This window comes from Quercus robur, chromosome 3 (genome assembly GCF_932294415.1).
Source record: "Quercus robur chromosome 3, dhQueRobu3.1, whole genome shotgun sequence".
NCBI classification, from domain to species: domain Eukaryota; kingdom Viridiplantae; phylum Streptophyta; class Magnoliopsida; order Fagales; family Fagaceae; genus Quercus; species Quercus robur.
Window position 1 is genome coordinate 7,022,991 of NC_065536.1, and position 19,222 is coordinate 7,042,212.

Sequence of the window (19,222 nt, forward strand, 5' to 3'; positions counted from 1 at the left end):
GACCGGTGCTTGAGAGAATGAAGAGAACGGAGCGGTGAGAAAGAGAGAATGAAGAGAACGGAGAGAGCAGATGAGAAAGAGAGAATGAGGAGAGAGAAGATTACAGAATTTATGGGAGGAGAGAGAAATTTTGGGTTGATTAAAATATATATATTTTTTTTACAATTGTGCTACAGTACAATTCTAAAGATAGAATTGTACTGTAGCACAATGGTATAATTTTTTACCATTCCTGTGTTTAGCATCCTTTGATGCAGCACATTTTGAACCAAAAAATGCTAAAAAGGACCTAAATATGGCATTAGCATTTTTCAATGCTAGTGCTCTTAAAAATACCAAACCACAATTGAATAAAGGGAAATCTATCATCTTTCACTGTTTAAATCCATTATTCTATAAAAATATTCATAATTAGTACCAAAATGTGCATATTTTAAGAAATTATTTATAAAAAAAATTCACAAATTTTTTATATTTTTAATTTTAACTTTTTACTTTAATAATTAAAATTAAAAATTAATTTTTTACCTCAATTATTTATTGCTATTACATAAGTTGCAAACATTGCAACTGATCTCAACCTTGATTTTGTCATTATGTCAGTGCCTAGTCCCATCAGCAGTTCTATATTCAGTGACTATACAATTCACCATTATAGATTCATTTTATAGCTTTAGGTTTAGGGATTTTTTTAAAGATTCTATTTATTCAAATATTTTTTTGTCTGGTAGTGTGATTTAGGTTTCTCCTTCACAGACTGATTTTTTTTTTTTTTTTTTTTTTTTCAGTTAAGAGTGTGAATGTGTGATAGGATTTTTTTAGTAGGAAAGGATCACTGCTATGGATTGAATTAATTAAAAATACCAAACCACAATTGAATAAAGGGAAATCTATATCTTTCAAGGTTTAAATCCATTATTCCATACAAATATTCATAATTGGTAAAAAAAAAAAAAAAAAAAAAGAGATTTTAAAAAACTATACATAAAAACTAAAAATTAATGTTAAAAATTGATGTCAACCACATTCTAAATGTCTAAATTATTCGGAAACCTAAATCTTAGACCCAAAACATTTCAAAGAAATTTTTGGGACCGAGGCTCTGTTTAGATACAGCTTATTTTGCTAAAACCTAATAACTAAAAACAATATAATAAAATAATTTTTAAATATGTGAATAGTATTATGTGATTCATTTTTTTTAATAAAGTGATTATGAGTCTAGTAAACAGTGAGTAAATAATATGTAAACAGTACTTAACAATGCTAATCGTCCCCTAAAACTGAAATGCGTAAAAAAAAAAAAATTCTGAATCGCCAGAGGCGTGAGTTTTCAACTGGATCTAAACGCTACCTAAATACTTGGATTTCTGCTTCAAAAAGATTTGCTTTACATCCTTTTCATTTCACCCACTTGCTCAACCTTTTGAACCTGCACCTAGGTAGCTATCAATGATCGTTATCACTGCTATGTAACTCCATGGTCGTCCCAAGTAAGTCGAATTTACCAAAGGGTCTCAAGCCAAAGCTTGTCGGTTGGCATAGCTCCAATCAGTGACTTGTATATGACAATACCCCTGTGATTCTCATTCCTGTCATTTGCCATCACACTACTGCCATTTGCAGTCAGAATATTAACTTGACTGTGCTTTGACTGCTTCATTAAGATTAGACAATTCTGAAACACAGCAGTTGCCTTGAAATATAAAATCAACCGTCCCCTCAATGATACGATTGCGGAAGAACTGTGATCCAACAAGAACATGGAGTGTATCTTGAAACCCGCTAAGGTTTAAAGAGTCGGTTTGAATTGATTTTATTTTTTTGAAATTGAAAATTAAAATTGAAAATATTATAATAAAATAATTTTTAAATATGTAAATAGTATCGTGGGATTTATTTTTAATGAAAAAATTACTAAAAAGTGAAATTTATAGGTACATAAATAATACACAAATGTACTATTTACGGTTGACTTAATCAAATAGTGCGGCTAAAAAAAAAAATTTTAGAAAACATAACTCGGTTTCAACAGAAAACACTGAATCCAAACGGGCACTAAATCTACCTTTATATAACGCCAGTTCAACGTTAGTGATTGCGAGGGCTACAGCTTTATAAAATTGGCCACCAAAATTCTATTTCATATTAGTAGCAATTTTACCTCTTAATGGCAAGATTAACTTGATCATTTAAAACAACTAATGATATCTCTAATTAGCAAAAACGAAAGCACAATATAGCTCATAAACACAATTCACAATATCACAAGCTTCCTACAAACACCCAATCCTCACAAACTAAAGAACACTTGACTACTTAATTATAAATACAGGCACAAGCTATGGAATATGCTTCTCAGGAACCAAAGAGACATAGAACATGTGTTATTTGCATAAAAAGAAACAATAAAATTGTTGATTATTTATATTACTTGATAAAATCACTAATTTAATTACTTATAATATGTTTGGTTCATTTACACATAATACTGTTGAAAATGATTTCCTCAAGTGACGTTCTTCCTGATTTTAGCTAATATATAATTGTGTTTGATATTCTTTTAGCGGTGAAGATAGCCAAAGGCATAGCGTCGAGCACCGTGTCGGCGATTCTCGACGACTCCACTCTAGTGCGAAGCGTGAAAAACCGTCTTTCTCCATATCAACAGCATATCAGCAGCGTACACCGAGAAAAACTTGGTGGTTACTGCACATCAACAGCTAGTTAGCTAGGATAAAACCGTCTTTTTCCTTTTGCTCCACCTGGACCATCTTCGAATCGTGATTTTTCTAGCCAATTTCCAGAATAATTAATGGTACGTAGCTAGAGGTCCCCTATTGGAAATTGCCAAGATCTCAGCGATCTGCCCAGTTACTTTAGTTTGTAGCATCGCCATTATTCATTCTGGCAGAGATTCTAAAAGTACGTAAAATTGCTGAGGCAGTTCACATTTAACAATGAAATTTGAAAAGCAGTCCTACAAGTACAGGATTGAGTAGTCACCTCCATAAATGAGGTGGACTGATTGGCCAGAAGAAGTTTTGTTGACAAGATCATTGAGTTGTCATTTTCACTCTGTAGTCAGTACTAAAGTCTTCATTCAAAAGTTCAAAATATTGGCTTTGTCGGTAGGGATTACTAGTGCATGGGTATTAGTAGTAGCATGTAGGCGTGTGTCACGTGAAACAGAAGTACTTTACAGTGAATATCTTCACATTGCGACTTCGCTATGCTTTTTAAAATAATTTCCCAACAGGCAGTTGGTCAGAGATTTTTAATGATATTGTTTATATCTTTTGAAAAAAATGATTGGTTAAAAAATGGTGTAAAAATATGTATAATAGTTTTTGAAAAAAGTGTGGGTAAAAAAATGTATAAAGATGTGTATAATGTTGTTTAAATATTTAAAATTGTTGTTTAAATTACAGTAACAAATAGACCCTTATAACTGGTAAGTTGTGATTAATTTTAATTAAAATTTAAAATTAGTTTTTTTTTCTACAAGTAATAATTTATCATTTGCGATTTGTTATAAAAATTTTGTAAAAATATTATTGACATAGCAATTATTTTTTTTAAAAGGCATTGTTTCATAATATGAAACTGACACGTCTACTTGGAATATGGTTTTATATAATTTAATTTTGATTTTTGCTTGATAATTTTATGGACGGTCTTAAATAGTTAAATGGTATTCAAAGAACAATGTTCAATAAACTATTTTAAGAAAATTTTGATATTTTTTATAAGAAATATAAAAAATAGTAAATAAATTTTATTAAACCAATTTTTTAATAAATATTCCCTAAATAAATACTATTTTGTCCCACCAACCCCCATTTACTTTCATTATTTATTCTATTCCATTCCTATGACCTAACTCTTCCTTTCATTTATTCACATACCTATCTCTCATTCCAAATCCAAAATACTTTTTTTTGCCTTTCAAATATGGATTTTACTAATGTGTGCCCTGATTACTAATGTGTTCCCTTAGGGCACACATTAATTTTCATTTTTGGAAAAAAAATTTCTCGAGAATTGAAAAAGTTATAACAGCTTTTTTAATTCCCGAAAAAATATTTTTAAAAATAGAAAGCTTAATGTGTGCCTTAAAGGCATATATTAACCGGACCCTTCAAATATATCCTCACAAACTAGAGTATATTCAACTTGGATAGTCCTATAGCACTAGCATCAGGTGTGTCAAATGTCAAATATTGAGATTTGGCACACCAAGAACCAAAAAAATTCTTTCATTAAATGTTTTAGGGGGTGTTTGGTATAGTAGTTTGAGAATTGTTGTTTGGAATTTTTTGAAATCCATGTGGGTGAAAAAGTGTGTGAAAATGTATGTAATGTTGTTTAAAACAATCTGCCCTTAAATTTTAAAACTTTTAGGTGTAGTTTGGTTAGGGCGTTTGCGCATCTATGTTTCCTCTTTCTGTGTTTTTTTTTTTGCCCAGCTGCAACTGTTGACCCGGTCTTCTGTGAACAGTGCACTTGTGCACTGTTCACAGGTCTCACAAACTTCACTTTTTATCAATTTTTTCATTAAAAATGAGTTCCACAACACTATTCACACATTTAAAAATTATTTTACTACAGTATTTTCAGTTTTCAGTTTCAGTAAAATAAGTTCTATCCAAACAGAGCCTTAGCATGAATGAACAATATAATTTCAAATTTGGAATGATACTGTTCATAAGTTGTAAAATTTTTATTATTTTCTTTCTCCTCTCCTAATCTATTGTATACAAAAGTACCATTTTTATTGTGTTAAAATTACATACTTTTGCATCAACTGATGCTTACACTAATAATTATCCACTTTAGTAAAGAGTTTATGAAAATTAAAAAACTTTCATTTACATATAAAAAATGTCCCAAAGATAAAGCCCGGCAATATTATTGTTACTGAGAGAGTGAGAGAGAACAAGGAGTACATTAGAGACTCCCATGCTTTGTCAAAAATGTGAAAGCTAGGTATGAGGCCATGCATTTCAGCATTTGGTTCATATAAATAAATAAAAAAACATATGCAGTGTTGAGTGTACCTTACCTTCACGCCTTTATTTCCTCTGAGAAAGTATATTTTCTCAGTGATGCGTATCAATGGAGAGAAGAGGTATAGAGGCAAAAAGAAAATCTATCGTTTGTTGGGTAATTAAGAAAACCGCAGTGTACCTTACCTTCAGGCCTTTATTAGTTTGACTTTTCCCTCATATAGTCATATACCTTCATTTACTCTTTACCACTCTCCCACCTACTACTTATACCTTAACACTCCCAAGCCAGCCCTGTTCTCTGTGCTCCACTCCATGGCCGAGGTTCTCTCTCCTCCAATCTCGCACATTCTCTTGCTTGCTTGTCTCCGCCAGTGCTGTGAACTTAGATTTGTGAAGATGTACTGGCAATGCATGAGAAGAAGACGTAGAAAACGACACCATTTCCAAAATGGTATTTTTCCATGTCATTGTTATCTCTTCCTTCAAGTCTTTTATTTAAAGCCATATTCTGTTTTTTTTTTTCCTCTATTTCGTTGTTCTAATTAGTGTGATCTTTTGCAGGAATTTGGAATGGGATGGTTAGGAAAGATTTACAAGTAAGAGTGCGTTTGGATTCGGTTGAAAGTTCCCTGCGTTTGCGTTTTGTCTGTTTTTTTTTTTTTTTTTTTTTTTTTTTTTTTTTTTTTTTTTTTTTTTTTTCACGCGTTTTGGAGCGTTTTGGGTGTTGCGGCTACTATTCATGCACGGTTCAATGAACAGTAGCCGCAAACTTTGACTTTTCAAATTTTTTTGACCAATCACAGCACATCGTGTATTGTTTACGGACCCACAAATTTCACTTTTCAGCAACTTTTTCATTAAAAATAGTTCCCGCGATACTATTCACACATTTAAAAATTATTTCGCTACAGTGTTTTTCAGTTTTCAGCTGTATCCAAACGCACCCTTAAGTTTACAAATTATTCTTTAACAAAAAAATAAAAATTTAATTAAATCGAAAAAAGTAAATAATTGTGCCCTCTAATAATTAAATCAACAATTTTATTGCGTAATTAATAATATAAAACATAAACAATTTTATTGTTTTATAATTTTTATGCCAATAACACGTCCTATATGGCTTTAGTTTCTTAGATGCATATTCCTGGGCTTATGCTTATACTTAAATGGTCAATTGTTCTTTAGTTTTAGAGGATTGGGCGTTCTTTAGTTATTCTGTTTTGCACAATTGGCTGTGCAAAACTGTCTTTGTAATTTATCAATGCGAAATTTTAATTTATCATAAAGAAAGACTTAAATTTGCGTATTCTAATATTCTTAACCAGTTCTTTATTTTAAAATTTTGCAACCAAAAGTTTTCTGAAAGTTTCTTAAACAAAGCATATAATCCGCTACTAGTTTTGCTAAGGAATCACTTCAGGTTGATAAAACCTGGTAATATTCACTACAAAACGCGAGGGGCTTGGGACGCGTTTATTTAGGCTGTGGCTATAAAAAACGCGGCCCAAGATAGACTACAGTCTTGTTTTTAAAAAACACGACTCAAAGAAAAACTTAAAGTCGCATTTTAAACGTGAGGACATAGAAGGGGTTTTTTAGCTGCGTTTTTTTGAGCTGTAGTCACATTTTTGTTCGTTTATCATTGTTCGTTTATGTCAAAAACTTTATCGTAATTTATAGATGCATCTATAAATTACTCATGAGTAATTTCAATTTTTCTTAGCTAACTAGAGGGAATCTATTCTCCCTCATTCTCAGATAAAAAAAAGAAAAGAAAAGGATACTATTCTCCCTTTATCTTATTAGACTGATTTTAAAATCAATCTAAACATGCTTTTAAACATACTTTTTTATTATGTTCTTGACATAACAAAGATAGGCTGCCCATTGCTTCTTTTAAATTTATGAAAATATGAACAAGTTAATTCACTTATTGTCTTGCGTAATAAGTAAATTAACAACACGAATAGGAAAAAGAAGATTATTTAAAAAGCAAGTATCAAAATGTCCACATTTATAAAGGTCACATATATCATATTAGTTGAGTATTTAAGCCATATACAGTAACTTTTCTCTAATTGTGAACTTTGAAATTTCATTCCTAATGGTGGTTTACTATATGTATAGCCGTATGTGTGCTAAATGGCATTTTCAGTAGGGTGGACTATTGCACTATGCTAACTAAATTTTTGCATTTTAGAAAAGGTGGATCATTGACCCATAAATTATCAAATCAGCTAATCAAATGAATTGGGCAATGCACTTACTAGGGGAATTCTGGAGAAACCGAAGGAGTAAGTTAAAAATGAAATGCTACCCCAAAGATGTGTCGAAAGAAGCTGTCATTTAAAACAAACCAACTTGGGCTGACAAGCAGGACTACGAGGAGTTAGTTGACTATTGGTTTGATTCTAAAGTGTGGTTTCGCAATTTTCTTGCTCTATTATCTTTTAGCGGTAATATACATATGATGGGGTATTTGGATATATCGAGTATAGTTTTTTTATTTGATTTTTTTGTTTTAATTTGTTGGTGGGAATGTGTTCGTAGACATTAATTGATACGAACAAGACAAGTCGTGGGTTTCAGAAGAACATAGCGAGGTCAGGGCATATAAGTTTTGCCCAAATTGCTGACAATATGATAAGAAATGCATTATACAACAACTAGCCAGGGTTTTAATATTCAACATGATTAATCGAACTTGTGACATATTGGTATCAATAAATTCTAGTTGTATTTTTTTATTTTTGGAAAGAACATGGTCGATTTGAATTCATGAAAATCAAAATAGATTTTGTCGGCATGAGTTTAGCATGGGAAATGGCTTGCATGGAGGTGACAGTAATGGTGGCAGTGCCCAACGTTGTCATAGGGTCCAAACTAAGCAATCCACAATTTCATTACTGCAATAATATAAACTTCTTGTCTCATAAAAAATGAATATTAAAAAATTTCTTAAATTTTCCGTACATATTTGTACGTTTTTAGACCCTTTAAAAATACAATTGGATTAACTTAGTTAGTTAGCCCAAATTCCAAATCTAGTTTCTCACAATTAAATAATTATATCATGCAAAGCAGCGGAAAGTAAATAAGACAATGATTTGATCATCCAAGAAACCAAACCGGTAAAAACCTGCGGAGGATTTAATCTAACTATCTTCAAGGTAAACCTGAATCCACTATAAAGGAATCGAAGTTATTTAACAGGACTTAGACCACAAACATCCTGTTGCTACCCACCAGTAGAAACTTACCAACGTGATCACGTGCAAGCTCTGAAATAACACTCCTTCTTTCTTGGATTCTCCAGCAAGGTAAACCTAAATCCACTATAAAGGAATCGAAGTTATTTAACAGGACTTAGACCACAAACATCCTGTTGCTACCCACCAGTAGAAATTTACGAACGTGATCACGTGCAAGCTCTGAAATAACACTCCTTCTTTCTTGGATTCTCCAGCAAGTACAAGTACACCCACTTGTGTTTTTTTAAGTTCTTATGGTAGCAACTGAATGATCAAGTTCTTGAACGAATTTCCTTCTTGATAATCCTGAGCTTGTGTAAAGGAAAGCTCTTTAAGATCTCACAAGAGATTTACACAAACAGCAATCTGAGTAACATTAAAACGTAGCTAGGATTTGCCTTATATATTTAGGGCAAAAACACAAAACCCTAAACGTTTTAAATACACTAGGGCTGAGTTGGAATTCTACAGAAAACGCATCTGACTCGATTTTCGATTGATCGAGCCTAAACTTCGATCGATCGAACTAGGTCGAGAAGCAATATTAATTTCTGCATCAGCTTGTTCCAACTTTACATAAATAAAACAACTTTGAGCAAGTCTAAATAAGACTAAACAATTTGTTTTGATCATGGTTTGCCAACAATACACATTAGAGTTCTAAATACATAAAAACCGAAGTCTTTAGAACCTAAAAATATTGTTTGGTTAAATTAATATTATTAATATTAATCTGTTTTTCAATTCCAACTTCTGTTCCTCTTGAAGTCACACCTTTTTTTTTTTTTCATGTGAGTGTGTAAACGTTCACATTCAGTGCTATAATGAGATGTCAATTTTTTGTGAACATGGAAGTTTTTATATATCCATTAAATAGTAAAGCCTAACAAACATGAAAAAGCTAGAGAAAATTTTTTAAAAAGCCAAAAACTTTAGCTTCTCTTCTAGGGTGGTCCAGCTTATAAGTTTTTGGAAAACATGACACGGTGAAAGGCAAAGAAAAACATATGAATATTATCTGTCTTCAATTTGATAACACCATTATTGGCATTATTATAAGCTAATCTCACATAAAAAAGAAGAACAAGAAGAGGAAAATTATTAAAAACGCCTAAAGCTTTATGACTTTTGCAAAATACAACGGCCTAGCTAAAGCTATATACTACTAGTGTTATAGTAAAGTAATTGAGTACTAAATTAAGCCAAACGTAGAGTTGGGTAACAATTATTTTGTGTGATGAATCTGAAGAGTTCGAAGAAACTAGTTTACTAATGAATCTGAGCATTTTGTGTGAATTAGAATGAAATTTTTACCATTGCTTGCCTCATTAGTAAAATTTCATAATAAAAACTAATGTCAGAGGAGCATGTGAGGTTTCATGTTGTTGCAGAGGAGAGCACAGTGTTGGGGTAAGTGAGACTTGGCTTTTTTGCATGTTCATGACTGTTAATAGACATTGCTTGTGATGTTTCCTATTCTTGATTAGTGATTTCATTAAGAATTATGTTTGCCACTTTGTTAGCAAGAGTTTGGTTTGGTATATAGCAATTGGTTGTTCCTTGAATTTGCTTTCCTTTGTTACCTTCTCTGTGGAAAACTAAATAGGTTGAAAGCGGACAGCTCTAATGCAATTGGCATGCATATATGCAGGGGGTTGTAGCCGCGTTTAAAATGCAGCTATAGAAAAATTCAAAAAATATTCAGGGGGTTGTAGCCACGTTTAAAACGCGACTATAAGTGACAGATATAACCACATTTAAGAAACGCGGCTAAAAAATGTCTTCAAAGCTGTCAACAAGGGTCCTATGGCCGCACTTTTTCAAATGTGGCCTAAGAAATGGCTATTTTATTTAATCAAAGGGCAGGTAGTGATCGCATCAAAAAAACAAAAAAAAAGGCAGGTAGTGAAAATTAAAAAGAGAAATCAATGTCAAAACCATGGAGTAGAGAAATTGGTTGGAGATAGTTGTGTACAATATGCTTTAGCTTTATAGGGACAAAAAAACCGAAATAAAAATGATTTAGTTGAAGAATTTTTATTGATAGGAACATTTCATGTTTCTTCATTTTTTTTTGTCATAGTTTTGACGCTGTGACAGCTTTCTCAAGATGATTGCAATAAAAAGTAACGTTGTGACAGCAAAGACAAGTGAGAGAGAGGAAATGTGAGGAAGTTGAGTGAAGGAAATTGGGTTGAGGTAGTAGCTGGCCAATATATAGAACTTTGGGATGGGGTTAGCTAGGGACTATTTCAGCCACTGTCACAACTAACTGCAATGGACATAGGCGAGTATTAGGACCAAAAACCGCTTGATACAAAGCATTCGCATGAAGAAAACAATTCACTTGTCTTTTTGAACGTAATAAGCTACATTTTTTAGGAATTTGTTTTACATTTATATTGTATGTTATGTCCCAAATTCCATTTGTTATGTTTGGTTGTCGATTGCCACTTCATATCACCAACATAAATTTTTACTATTGTAATGAGACTGTTGAATATGATGTAGGCAAAAGAAAGTGGACAAGCAGTGGAGCGTGCAGTTGTTTTCGCGAAAGTATACTGCACCAAAGATGGGCATCTTGTTAGTACTGAAATGTGAGATAAGATTGTAAGCCCTATATCATACCATTAGGGTCTTTTGTATTTTGTGCGTGAAATTTTTATAGCAAATAATATTTTATTTGGTTCTTGTGTGAAAATAGGAAAAAATGACTTAAATTTTAAACAACGGGGGCTCACTACAAGGAAAGCGTCGCGAAGGAATCCTTTGGTTAAAAGATGATGCGTTTGCTCAAGTGATGGGTAAAGAACGCTGTGGACGTGTACGTGGGGTCGGTTTTGGACCAACCCCAACAGGAAGAAATGGGTCCAACCTTCCATGTTTAACTAGGCCGTCGTCCAGCGAAACGGCCCATCGGATGATTGAATTGGAAAATTCGTTAAGGGACCAACTTGCCCAGTCAGAGCAGAGGCATCAGGAGCAAATCGCCTCATTGCATGCACGGCATAAGGAGGAAATCACCGAAGCAAAGCGGCAATCAGATGCATGGCATGAGCAGCAAATGGCAGAAATGATGTCGGGTGTGAGAGCCATGTTAGAAGGAATTAGGCCACTTGTACCTGCTTCACAAATTTCTTAGGTACTAAAAATGTTGCCTTTAATTTAATGAAAGTTGCGTGTTTATTGCAATACATTGTTATGTGCTACTAATACGATGTGTATAATATATTCAGGATAGCGCTGTATCACAGTGAGGACTCTTTGTGAATATTTTAAGATTGTATGTTGTATTACTTTTTGGCTGTATCAGAAGGAATATTGTACACATGAAGTTTATTTTGACAATCTTTTTTGTGAACATACAACACATTTAGTTGAATCTCTTCTAGAAGAACAGCCAAGAGGATTAAATAGTGAAGCCATGCATTGTTCACACTGTAATTTTGAAATAAATAAATTTTACCGTTTCATAAATTTAAGTACTTTTTTATAGTTCCACATTTGTGTACTTTTGTTGGATAGGAATTTTTCCATTATCGCTCATGTTGATCTTGGCAAGTCTATGCTTGCTGACATATTATTTTGGAGCGCACGGGGACCATTAAGAGAGAACATGGTCAACCTCAATACCTTGAGAAGTTGCAGGTATATCAGCACTTTTAAAAGATTTGTTTTTGTTGTTTAGGAAAAACATAAATGGGGTATTCAATGGAATTTTGTATTGTTTTTGAGTGGGCTTGTTTATACTGGTTGAGTTGTCTAGGAAGATGATGCATTGGGAATGATATGTCCATTTATATTGCTTTTGAGTATATGATATTTTTCTTGGGTTTGTTTCATGGGTTAGAAGAGTTTGTTTCCTAGCTTTAGTCACGTTCTAAAAACAAACAAAATTTACTATCGCTACCTCCATTTATACTGTTTTGGTTACTTAGTCTGAGCAAGCCGTAATTGTTCATGTCGTTACATATATGTTGGCCTGTGGAAACTTTTTTTTTGTATAGTTTGGTTTTGTAAATGAAGTTTGGTTTGGTCTTGTATTGCTTTTGATGAGTTTGTTTCCTAGTTGGTTAGAATTATTAAAAAAGAAAAGACGAGTATGAAGTTGTATAACTTCACTAATCTTGTTTTTAAGAGCGTTTGTAGCTACTATATATTTTGATTGTAGCATTCAATATTGGAAAAATTAAGGTTTTCTTTATATGAAGTAACTTATGATGTTCTATGTTCTCTGCTTGGCTCGAAATAGCTGACTACTGCGTTTATATTTTTGCAATGCCATTATGGACATAAACTGTGGTCTACTTGTAAATCAAGGGTACAAAACCGATGCCCCACTTGTAGACAAGGCACCCCTTGAAGCATTCGAGATAGCCATAGGAAGTTAGAGACAATCATGTGTGATGCTCGCTGCATCTTTTTTATGTCAAATGGACTTTAAACTTTTTCCTCCATTTTGTTGCTGTATTGAACTGCATATTCCTCAAAGATTGATAATTTTCCCGTATTCTTTAAAGATATTGATTGAAATTGTGATAGGTTTGAGAAAATTTTAGCTTGATATTTCTTTGAAATTCCGGCTTGTTATTTTGTTGCATGCAACAAGCTAGAATTTTGTGTGTGTAATAGGTTTTTTATAGTAGCGTTTGTAAAACTTATAGCAACGATTGTAAATGCATTTGCCATCTGGCCTAGAAAGGAAAAAAAAAAAAAAAAAAAAAAAACAAAAACTATAGCCGCGTTTTTAAAATGTGGCTATAGACAAATTCTAAACAGGAATTCAAGGGGTTGTGGTCACGTTTAAAACGTGGCTATAGGTGATAGATATAGTCACACTTAAAAAATGCGGCTATAGTTCTAACCTATAGCCGCGTTTTAAACGCGGCTAAAATATGTCTTTGAGGCTGTCGACAAGGGAGCTATGGCTACACTTTTTAAACGCGGCCTAAGACCAGGACCTCTAGTCGGGTTTTAAACGTGGCCTAAAGTGAAAGCTATAGCCACGTTTTAAATGCGGCCTAAGGTTCTGGTCTTAGGCCGTGTTTTAAACGTGGCCTAAGGTGAAAGCTTTAGCCACGTTTAAAACGCAGCCTAAGGTTCTGGTTTTAGGCCGCGTTTTAAATGTGGCTACAGCTTTCACCTTAGGTCACGTTCTAAACGAGGCTGTAGGTCCTGGTCTTGGGCCACGTTTGAAAAAGTGCAGCCATAGACCCATTAGTCCTATAATCATGGGTTTTAGGCCACATTAAAAAACGCAACTATAGGCCAAATCGTGCTATAGCCACGTTTTAAAAACGTGGCTATAGAACCTTTTTTTTATAGTGATTGCTCCTTATACTAGTATAAAACTTTTAAGTTATATGTTAATTAGTATGATTTAGAAGCTTTGATGTTGCTTATATACAATACAGACTAACCACACAATCTTTTCCTATGAGTAAAAGCAACCATATTTCTACTTGCTATGCTCATTTGATCAAACTTATGTTACTTTTTTTTTACTTTTCCCCTGTTTGCGACAACAAATTTTGTAAAAGGAATATCAGAAAATGAAATATTTCAAATATAGTCTTATCAAGGTAATAATTGAGAGTATATCATAATGCTCAAAGATTATGCTAAGAATAATTTGCAATAATTTTATACCAAGTTGACTTTGTTGAAATGTTCATAGGACCTGTCTAAAGATAAGAAAGACCAGCGTGGGAAGCAGGCGGAGCTTCATACGCTGCATTCCAGAATCTATGCCTAGATGGCGGATAGCATTGTAAGAACAACATTATATATATTAATAACATGCCAAAATTAACAAAACTTATATTATTTTGCTTTCAAAAGTAGAAATAAATGTGATTCGACACCATCGAATCGACACCATCGCTTTAATATGCCGAATGTACTGACTATGTTGTAGGCAAACAAGAAAGGTAGGCAAATAGAGAGAGGTGAGATGTATGAAGTGGTGTATTCTCACCGTCATGGTACTGCAATCAATGAAATTGTAGAAGTGAACATTATAAGTTTGTAACAAATTATAATATATTTGAATGTATTATATTTAGAGTTGGAAAGAAGTTCTTTGATGGTGGAGAACTATTTGAGATTGAAGTTACTGGTTCATATGGTTCATTACAGGTGCTATAAAATATGAGTTGTGGATGCTATTAAAGAAAATATGAATTGTAGATATGTAACTTCAGTGGATGCTATTAAAGAAAACAACATTTTTTTTTTTTTTTTTTTTTTTTTTAAGAATAAGAGCAAATCACTCAGTCAACCCAAGGTAGAGAATCTTGGAGGTTTTGTTCCTTGTTGCTTGGTGCTGACTCCAAGCAATCCTAGATGCAACTTGTAGTTTATCTATCAATTATTTTTATGTTCTCCAAATTTTAATTCAGTGGATGCTATTAAAGAAATTCTTGAAAAGATTAAGAGCAGATAATTCAGCCAACCCTAGGTAGACTAGAGGTTTTGTTCTTTGTTGCTTAGTGCAAACTCCAAGCTATCCCAGATGCTAACTCCTAGGTTATCTATCAATTATTTTTCTGCTCTTCAAAATTTTATTGTTGCATCAGTTTGGTTTTGTCCTATATCAAAAACTCAAATAAAACAAGCAAAGACAAGTTCTTGCAGTTAAAACAAAACAAAAAATGAGAGTCCTCATCCGGTTTTAAACACAAAATCCACTCTTTGCCCCAATTCTAAACCACATCTATTGGGGAGGTCCGAACGGTACTGGTTTGTCCTTCAATCCGTATATTGCTTCTTGCTTAGTGGACTCCAATATTAAGATAGACTTCACAAAGACATATATGCAGTTCAATTTTCCAAATTGCTCTAGCAATTTCAATGGCCACTAATTTTATGCAGTTATTAGCTTGCAACATCATCCACCACCAACACTATATTGTTTTTTAGACATTTTGCATTTCAGTGATTTAAAGTTAGCATAAAAGCTCATCTCCGAACAGTTCGTGTCCGTGGATGTAAACTTCGTTGGATTGTTGGCGTGGGGTTGACAATAATGCCCAATTCTAAAAGTTTCTCACTTACTTTGGTTTAAGATATCAAAGAAGCAACCATGGAAGTTTCTGAAGCTTCCTTTGTTCCTTCACTTTCCACATTCTAATCACACTTAATAAAACCAAATGCAAATTCTTATATTTTAATTACCCAATTCAACTTTCTTATTTAGCAAGAAAAAAAAAATCAAGGTTTTAACACCATAAACCCATCAAGGTGATAAATTTTATTTCAAACAAAAATTCAACCCATGACTTCCCCAAGAGGAAGCCAAATGCAATTTTTTTTAAAAAAAATAAAAAATAAAAATTTAAGTTGATGGGTATTGATGTGGTAGTGTGATAGGACCATGGAAGCCTTGGGTCTTGAGGGTGATAGTTGTCTCGACTCTTGAGTGGGCAAGTTGCAATGTAACCCATGATATATATAGCGAAAGATAAGTCATGTATGAGAAAGATAAGTTACATGCATGACGTGGATTTGTTTTCACCCTCGAATTGTGTATTTGCCACTTGTCATTTATTTTAATTAGTATTAAAATAGGAGAGAATGAATGAGAGACTTTTAAATATTGGGGTGCTAGACCCAATTTGAATATCCCCATGCACTTTCACTTCTTATAAGCATTCTCTATCCTCACTACCAAAACAAAACAAAAAAACTGATTTTTGAAAATGGTTAAGACTCATATTACCCCCATATTTAGACTTAGGAAGAACTTTTTAATAAAATGTATGGTTGGTGGAATTATTGAAAAAGGCCTAACACTGTTGCCCAAAGGCCTAAACTTAGCCCAAATGAAGACATGGGCTACAAATTCATGTCTCAAGACTAGGCAGGCTTCCCTTAAAAGTTTGACTATAAGTTTATTTTGAATTAATTGTAATAATTTTCTGTTTGCCCAAATTTAAAAAGAAAAAGATGGAAAACCCATTTTTCTTTAGTAATCCACTAAGTCCAATGCGTTTAATCTATTAAGAAAGGAGTCAACATTATCCAAAGTTTATATTTCATTGAATTGGATTTCAAGGATATAGGAATAATCAAGAAATTAAACGAGGGACTTAATGATTTAAAAAAAAAAAAAAAAAACCATGGGACTTTAAATTCTTTTTCTACTCACTTAAGCCTATATATGTTGTATGTTTTTTTAATCTTATTTTTTTTATTTGTATTCTCTCTATTTCTCTTATTGTTGGGCAAAGTATAACTACAAATTTAATTGTAGCCTTAGGTTACAACTTTCACTAAAAGAAATTAACATGAATACAACATCTCATGCATCCCCAATCTTGGCACACTTGTAGGATGCCGGCTATGAGTTGAGTTCATGCTCTTTAATGCTACTCTATTTTAATGTCACAAGACTTATAATGTAACTTTTTGTATTCATACGGTTATTAATAAAAGCAGGATTCCTGCTCAAGATTGCCTGAAAAGTGTAGAGACTAAAGACATTATACGTTATGAACTATCCACACATGAAGAAAAAGTGATTGTGAATGCTGAACTACCATTTGAAATCATGTCTAGAAATGGAGGACCACACCATTTTTAGAGCTTGTGGTCCCCAACGTATTGCGATTAGTTCTTGCTGCATATCAAATATGCATAACTATTTTCAACTGTACTGCTCTGGCATTAATCTGAGTGCTTTAATTGAAACTTTTCTGGTGAATGGTGCAGTTACTATTCTACCTATGGACATGTTGAGAAGCTGGCTGAACAGATAAAGGAGCTGAATCCGTGGAAGGAGTAGAAGCAAAACTGTGGCAGGTATGTGTGAATGTGTTTGAAGTCATTACCTTTTTTGAGATGCGTAATTCAATAGTATTTCTTATCTTGAATATTGGTACTACAGGTCATAAAATTGTTGCAGTTTATATATAAAATTCTTGACTTGTCTAGTGCCTAGAAATTTAAACGTTTTGTAGATGGAATAGCTATTGAGTGGTACTTAATTAATTTGGCGTAGGCATCTGCTCCTGTATGTTTGCTTCTATATATACATTCAACGTTTGTGCACTGTAGCTTGCCTACTAGGAAACCATTATGTAGGGGGGTAACAAATTAGAATATGAATTTGGTATTGTGTTCTAAAAAACTTAGAATATGGTAACTTTGGTTTTGTGTTATGTCCAGCTCCTTTCCATGTACCCGAGACATTTTCTGATGAAGCTCTTGAGAAGCTCAGTGCACCACCAATGAGTAACATTTTTGGTATTGTGTTATGTTAAGAAACAACATTTTTCATAATTGTTGATATAATTCATTGTAATTGGAGTAACATTACTTTTAAGTTTCCTTCGGATTCGTCAATGATATCACTCCTATCATGCACCAATAATAACGGATTATGTTAGTAGTCGTGAAATATTTGTAGATCAATAGACTTATTGCAAGCATTTTTTTTTTTTTTTGGTCATACCTGAAGTTAATAGAGTGTTGAAGTTTACTCTTTCTTTTTTTCTTTTTTCTTTTTTTGGTTGGAAAACAATGCAGCTTGACAGCCATTAGTCAGCTTGTTCACCATGGAATGATCTTTGTGCCCCATTGGGTACACATTTGGGGCTGGCATGTTGAACATGGAGAAGGTGATCAGGTGGCTTCGCTAATGGTGCTGGAACTTATGTTGGGGACGGATCAAAACAGCCTTCTGAGCTAGAGTTGGACGTAGCTTTCCATCAGGAAATGTATTTTGTTGGCATTTCAAAATTCCGACAACGGCACCTCACCACCACCATCGTCAACTTAGATATTTAAAATTTATGGAAGAAATAATTGAATAAAAAAAGGATTACAGATAGTCCTTCTAGCTAACCTATGAGCCACACAATTCCCTTGTCTTCTAATAATGTGTAAAAGGATTTCTCTCTTAAAGAAGAGCTAAGTAGCTTAATGTCAGACAAAAACAACATAAAAGTAAAAATAAACATAAAAATAAATATGTTTGTTCTACTTGAACCCTCAAAGATAAGATATTCTTTATTTAAGTTGAAGAATAGGAAAATATGGAAATTACAATGTCAACATTTAAATTTTAGTCTATTCATATATAGCTTATCTTCTTCATTTTTATCATTAAAAAAACAAATTCTGACTATTTATGCGAGAGATGCTTAAACTTTAGAGTTTCTAAGCTCTAAACAAATTTCAATATCTAAGTAATTTCACTGATTATTATTTCAAAGTAACTTTTTTTGTTCAAAGTGTTTTTTTTTTTTTTTAATTTTTTATTATTATTATCAGGTGTTTAACTGGAAGTTTTAGTTCAAAACCTAATTATATGCTACTTAGTTGGCACAATAATTTTCAAGTCTTCTAATAACAAATATTCAAAATTCTTTTAAAATGAGAACTCTTTTATCCTTAACATCAATCAACTTGTCACTAAATGATAATAGATTTGGCATATTGCAACATTAGAATGCTCATTTGGAGCATTGTTAGCACAAAACAATGAAAAAAGAGAATTCGATGTATTATTTGATACTGTTTTGAGGGGGGGGGGGGGGAAGCATAGTTATTCCTCCAATTGACAAACAAATCGTATGGGAAAGGGTAATACTGTACTTCACTGTAATGATTTGATTATTATCTCAATACACCTTTGTAGGATGTGCTAACGTTAATTAATTGGAATAGAACAAAAAACTTGATTTCTGAAAATGGTTAAGGCTCATATTAACCCCATATTTAGATTTAAGAAGAGCTTTTTAATAAAATGTATGGTTGATAGAATTATTGAAAAAGGCCTAACACTGTCACCCAAAGGCCTAAACTTAGCCCAGATGAAGACACGGGCTACAGATTCATGTCTCAAGACTAGGCCAGGCTTCCCCTAAAGGTTTGACTATAAGTTTATTTTGAGTTAATTGGGACAAAATTGCCTTATGCCATTTTCACCCAAATTATATAGCCTTATACCCT

At 32.9% G+C, this 19,222-nt stretch overlaps 1 protein-coding gene and 1 long non-coding RNA gene across 2 annotated transcripts in view; both read left to right on the forward strand.

Annotated features, from left to right (window-relative positions):
* The first annotated feature begins 5,278 nt into the window (after positions 1 to 5,278).
* The window catches only part of LOC126716877 (uncharacterized), a 63,521-nt gene continuing 49,577 nt past the window's right edge, over positions 5,279 to 19,222 (forward strand). Inside the window, exon 1 of the mRNA XM_050417916.1 lies at positions 5,279 to 5,333. Coding sequence (XP_050273873.1) covers positions 5,325 to 5,333 — 9 coding nt within the window. The 5' untranslated portion in view covers positions 5,279 to 5,324. The remainder of the gene's footprint in view (positions 5,334 to 19,222) is intronic.
* On the forward strand, positions 11,036 to 11,687 carry LOC126716881 (uncharacterized). The gene is made up of 2 exons (XR_007652316.1): positions 11,036 to 11,408; positions 11,503 to 11,687. It is a non-coding gene; the product is annotated as an uncharacterized LOC126716881 (long non-coding RNA).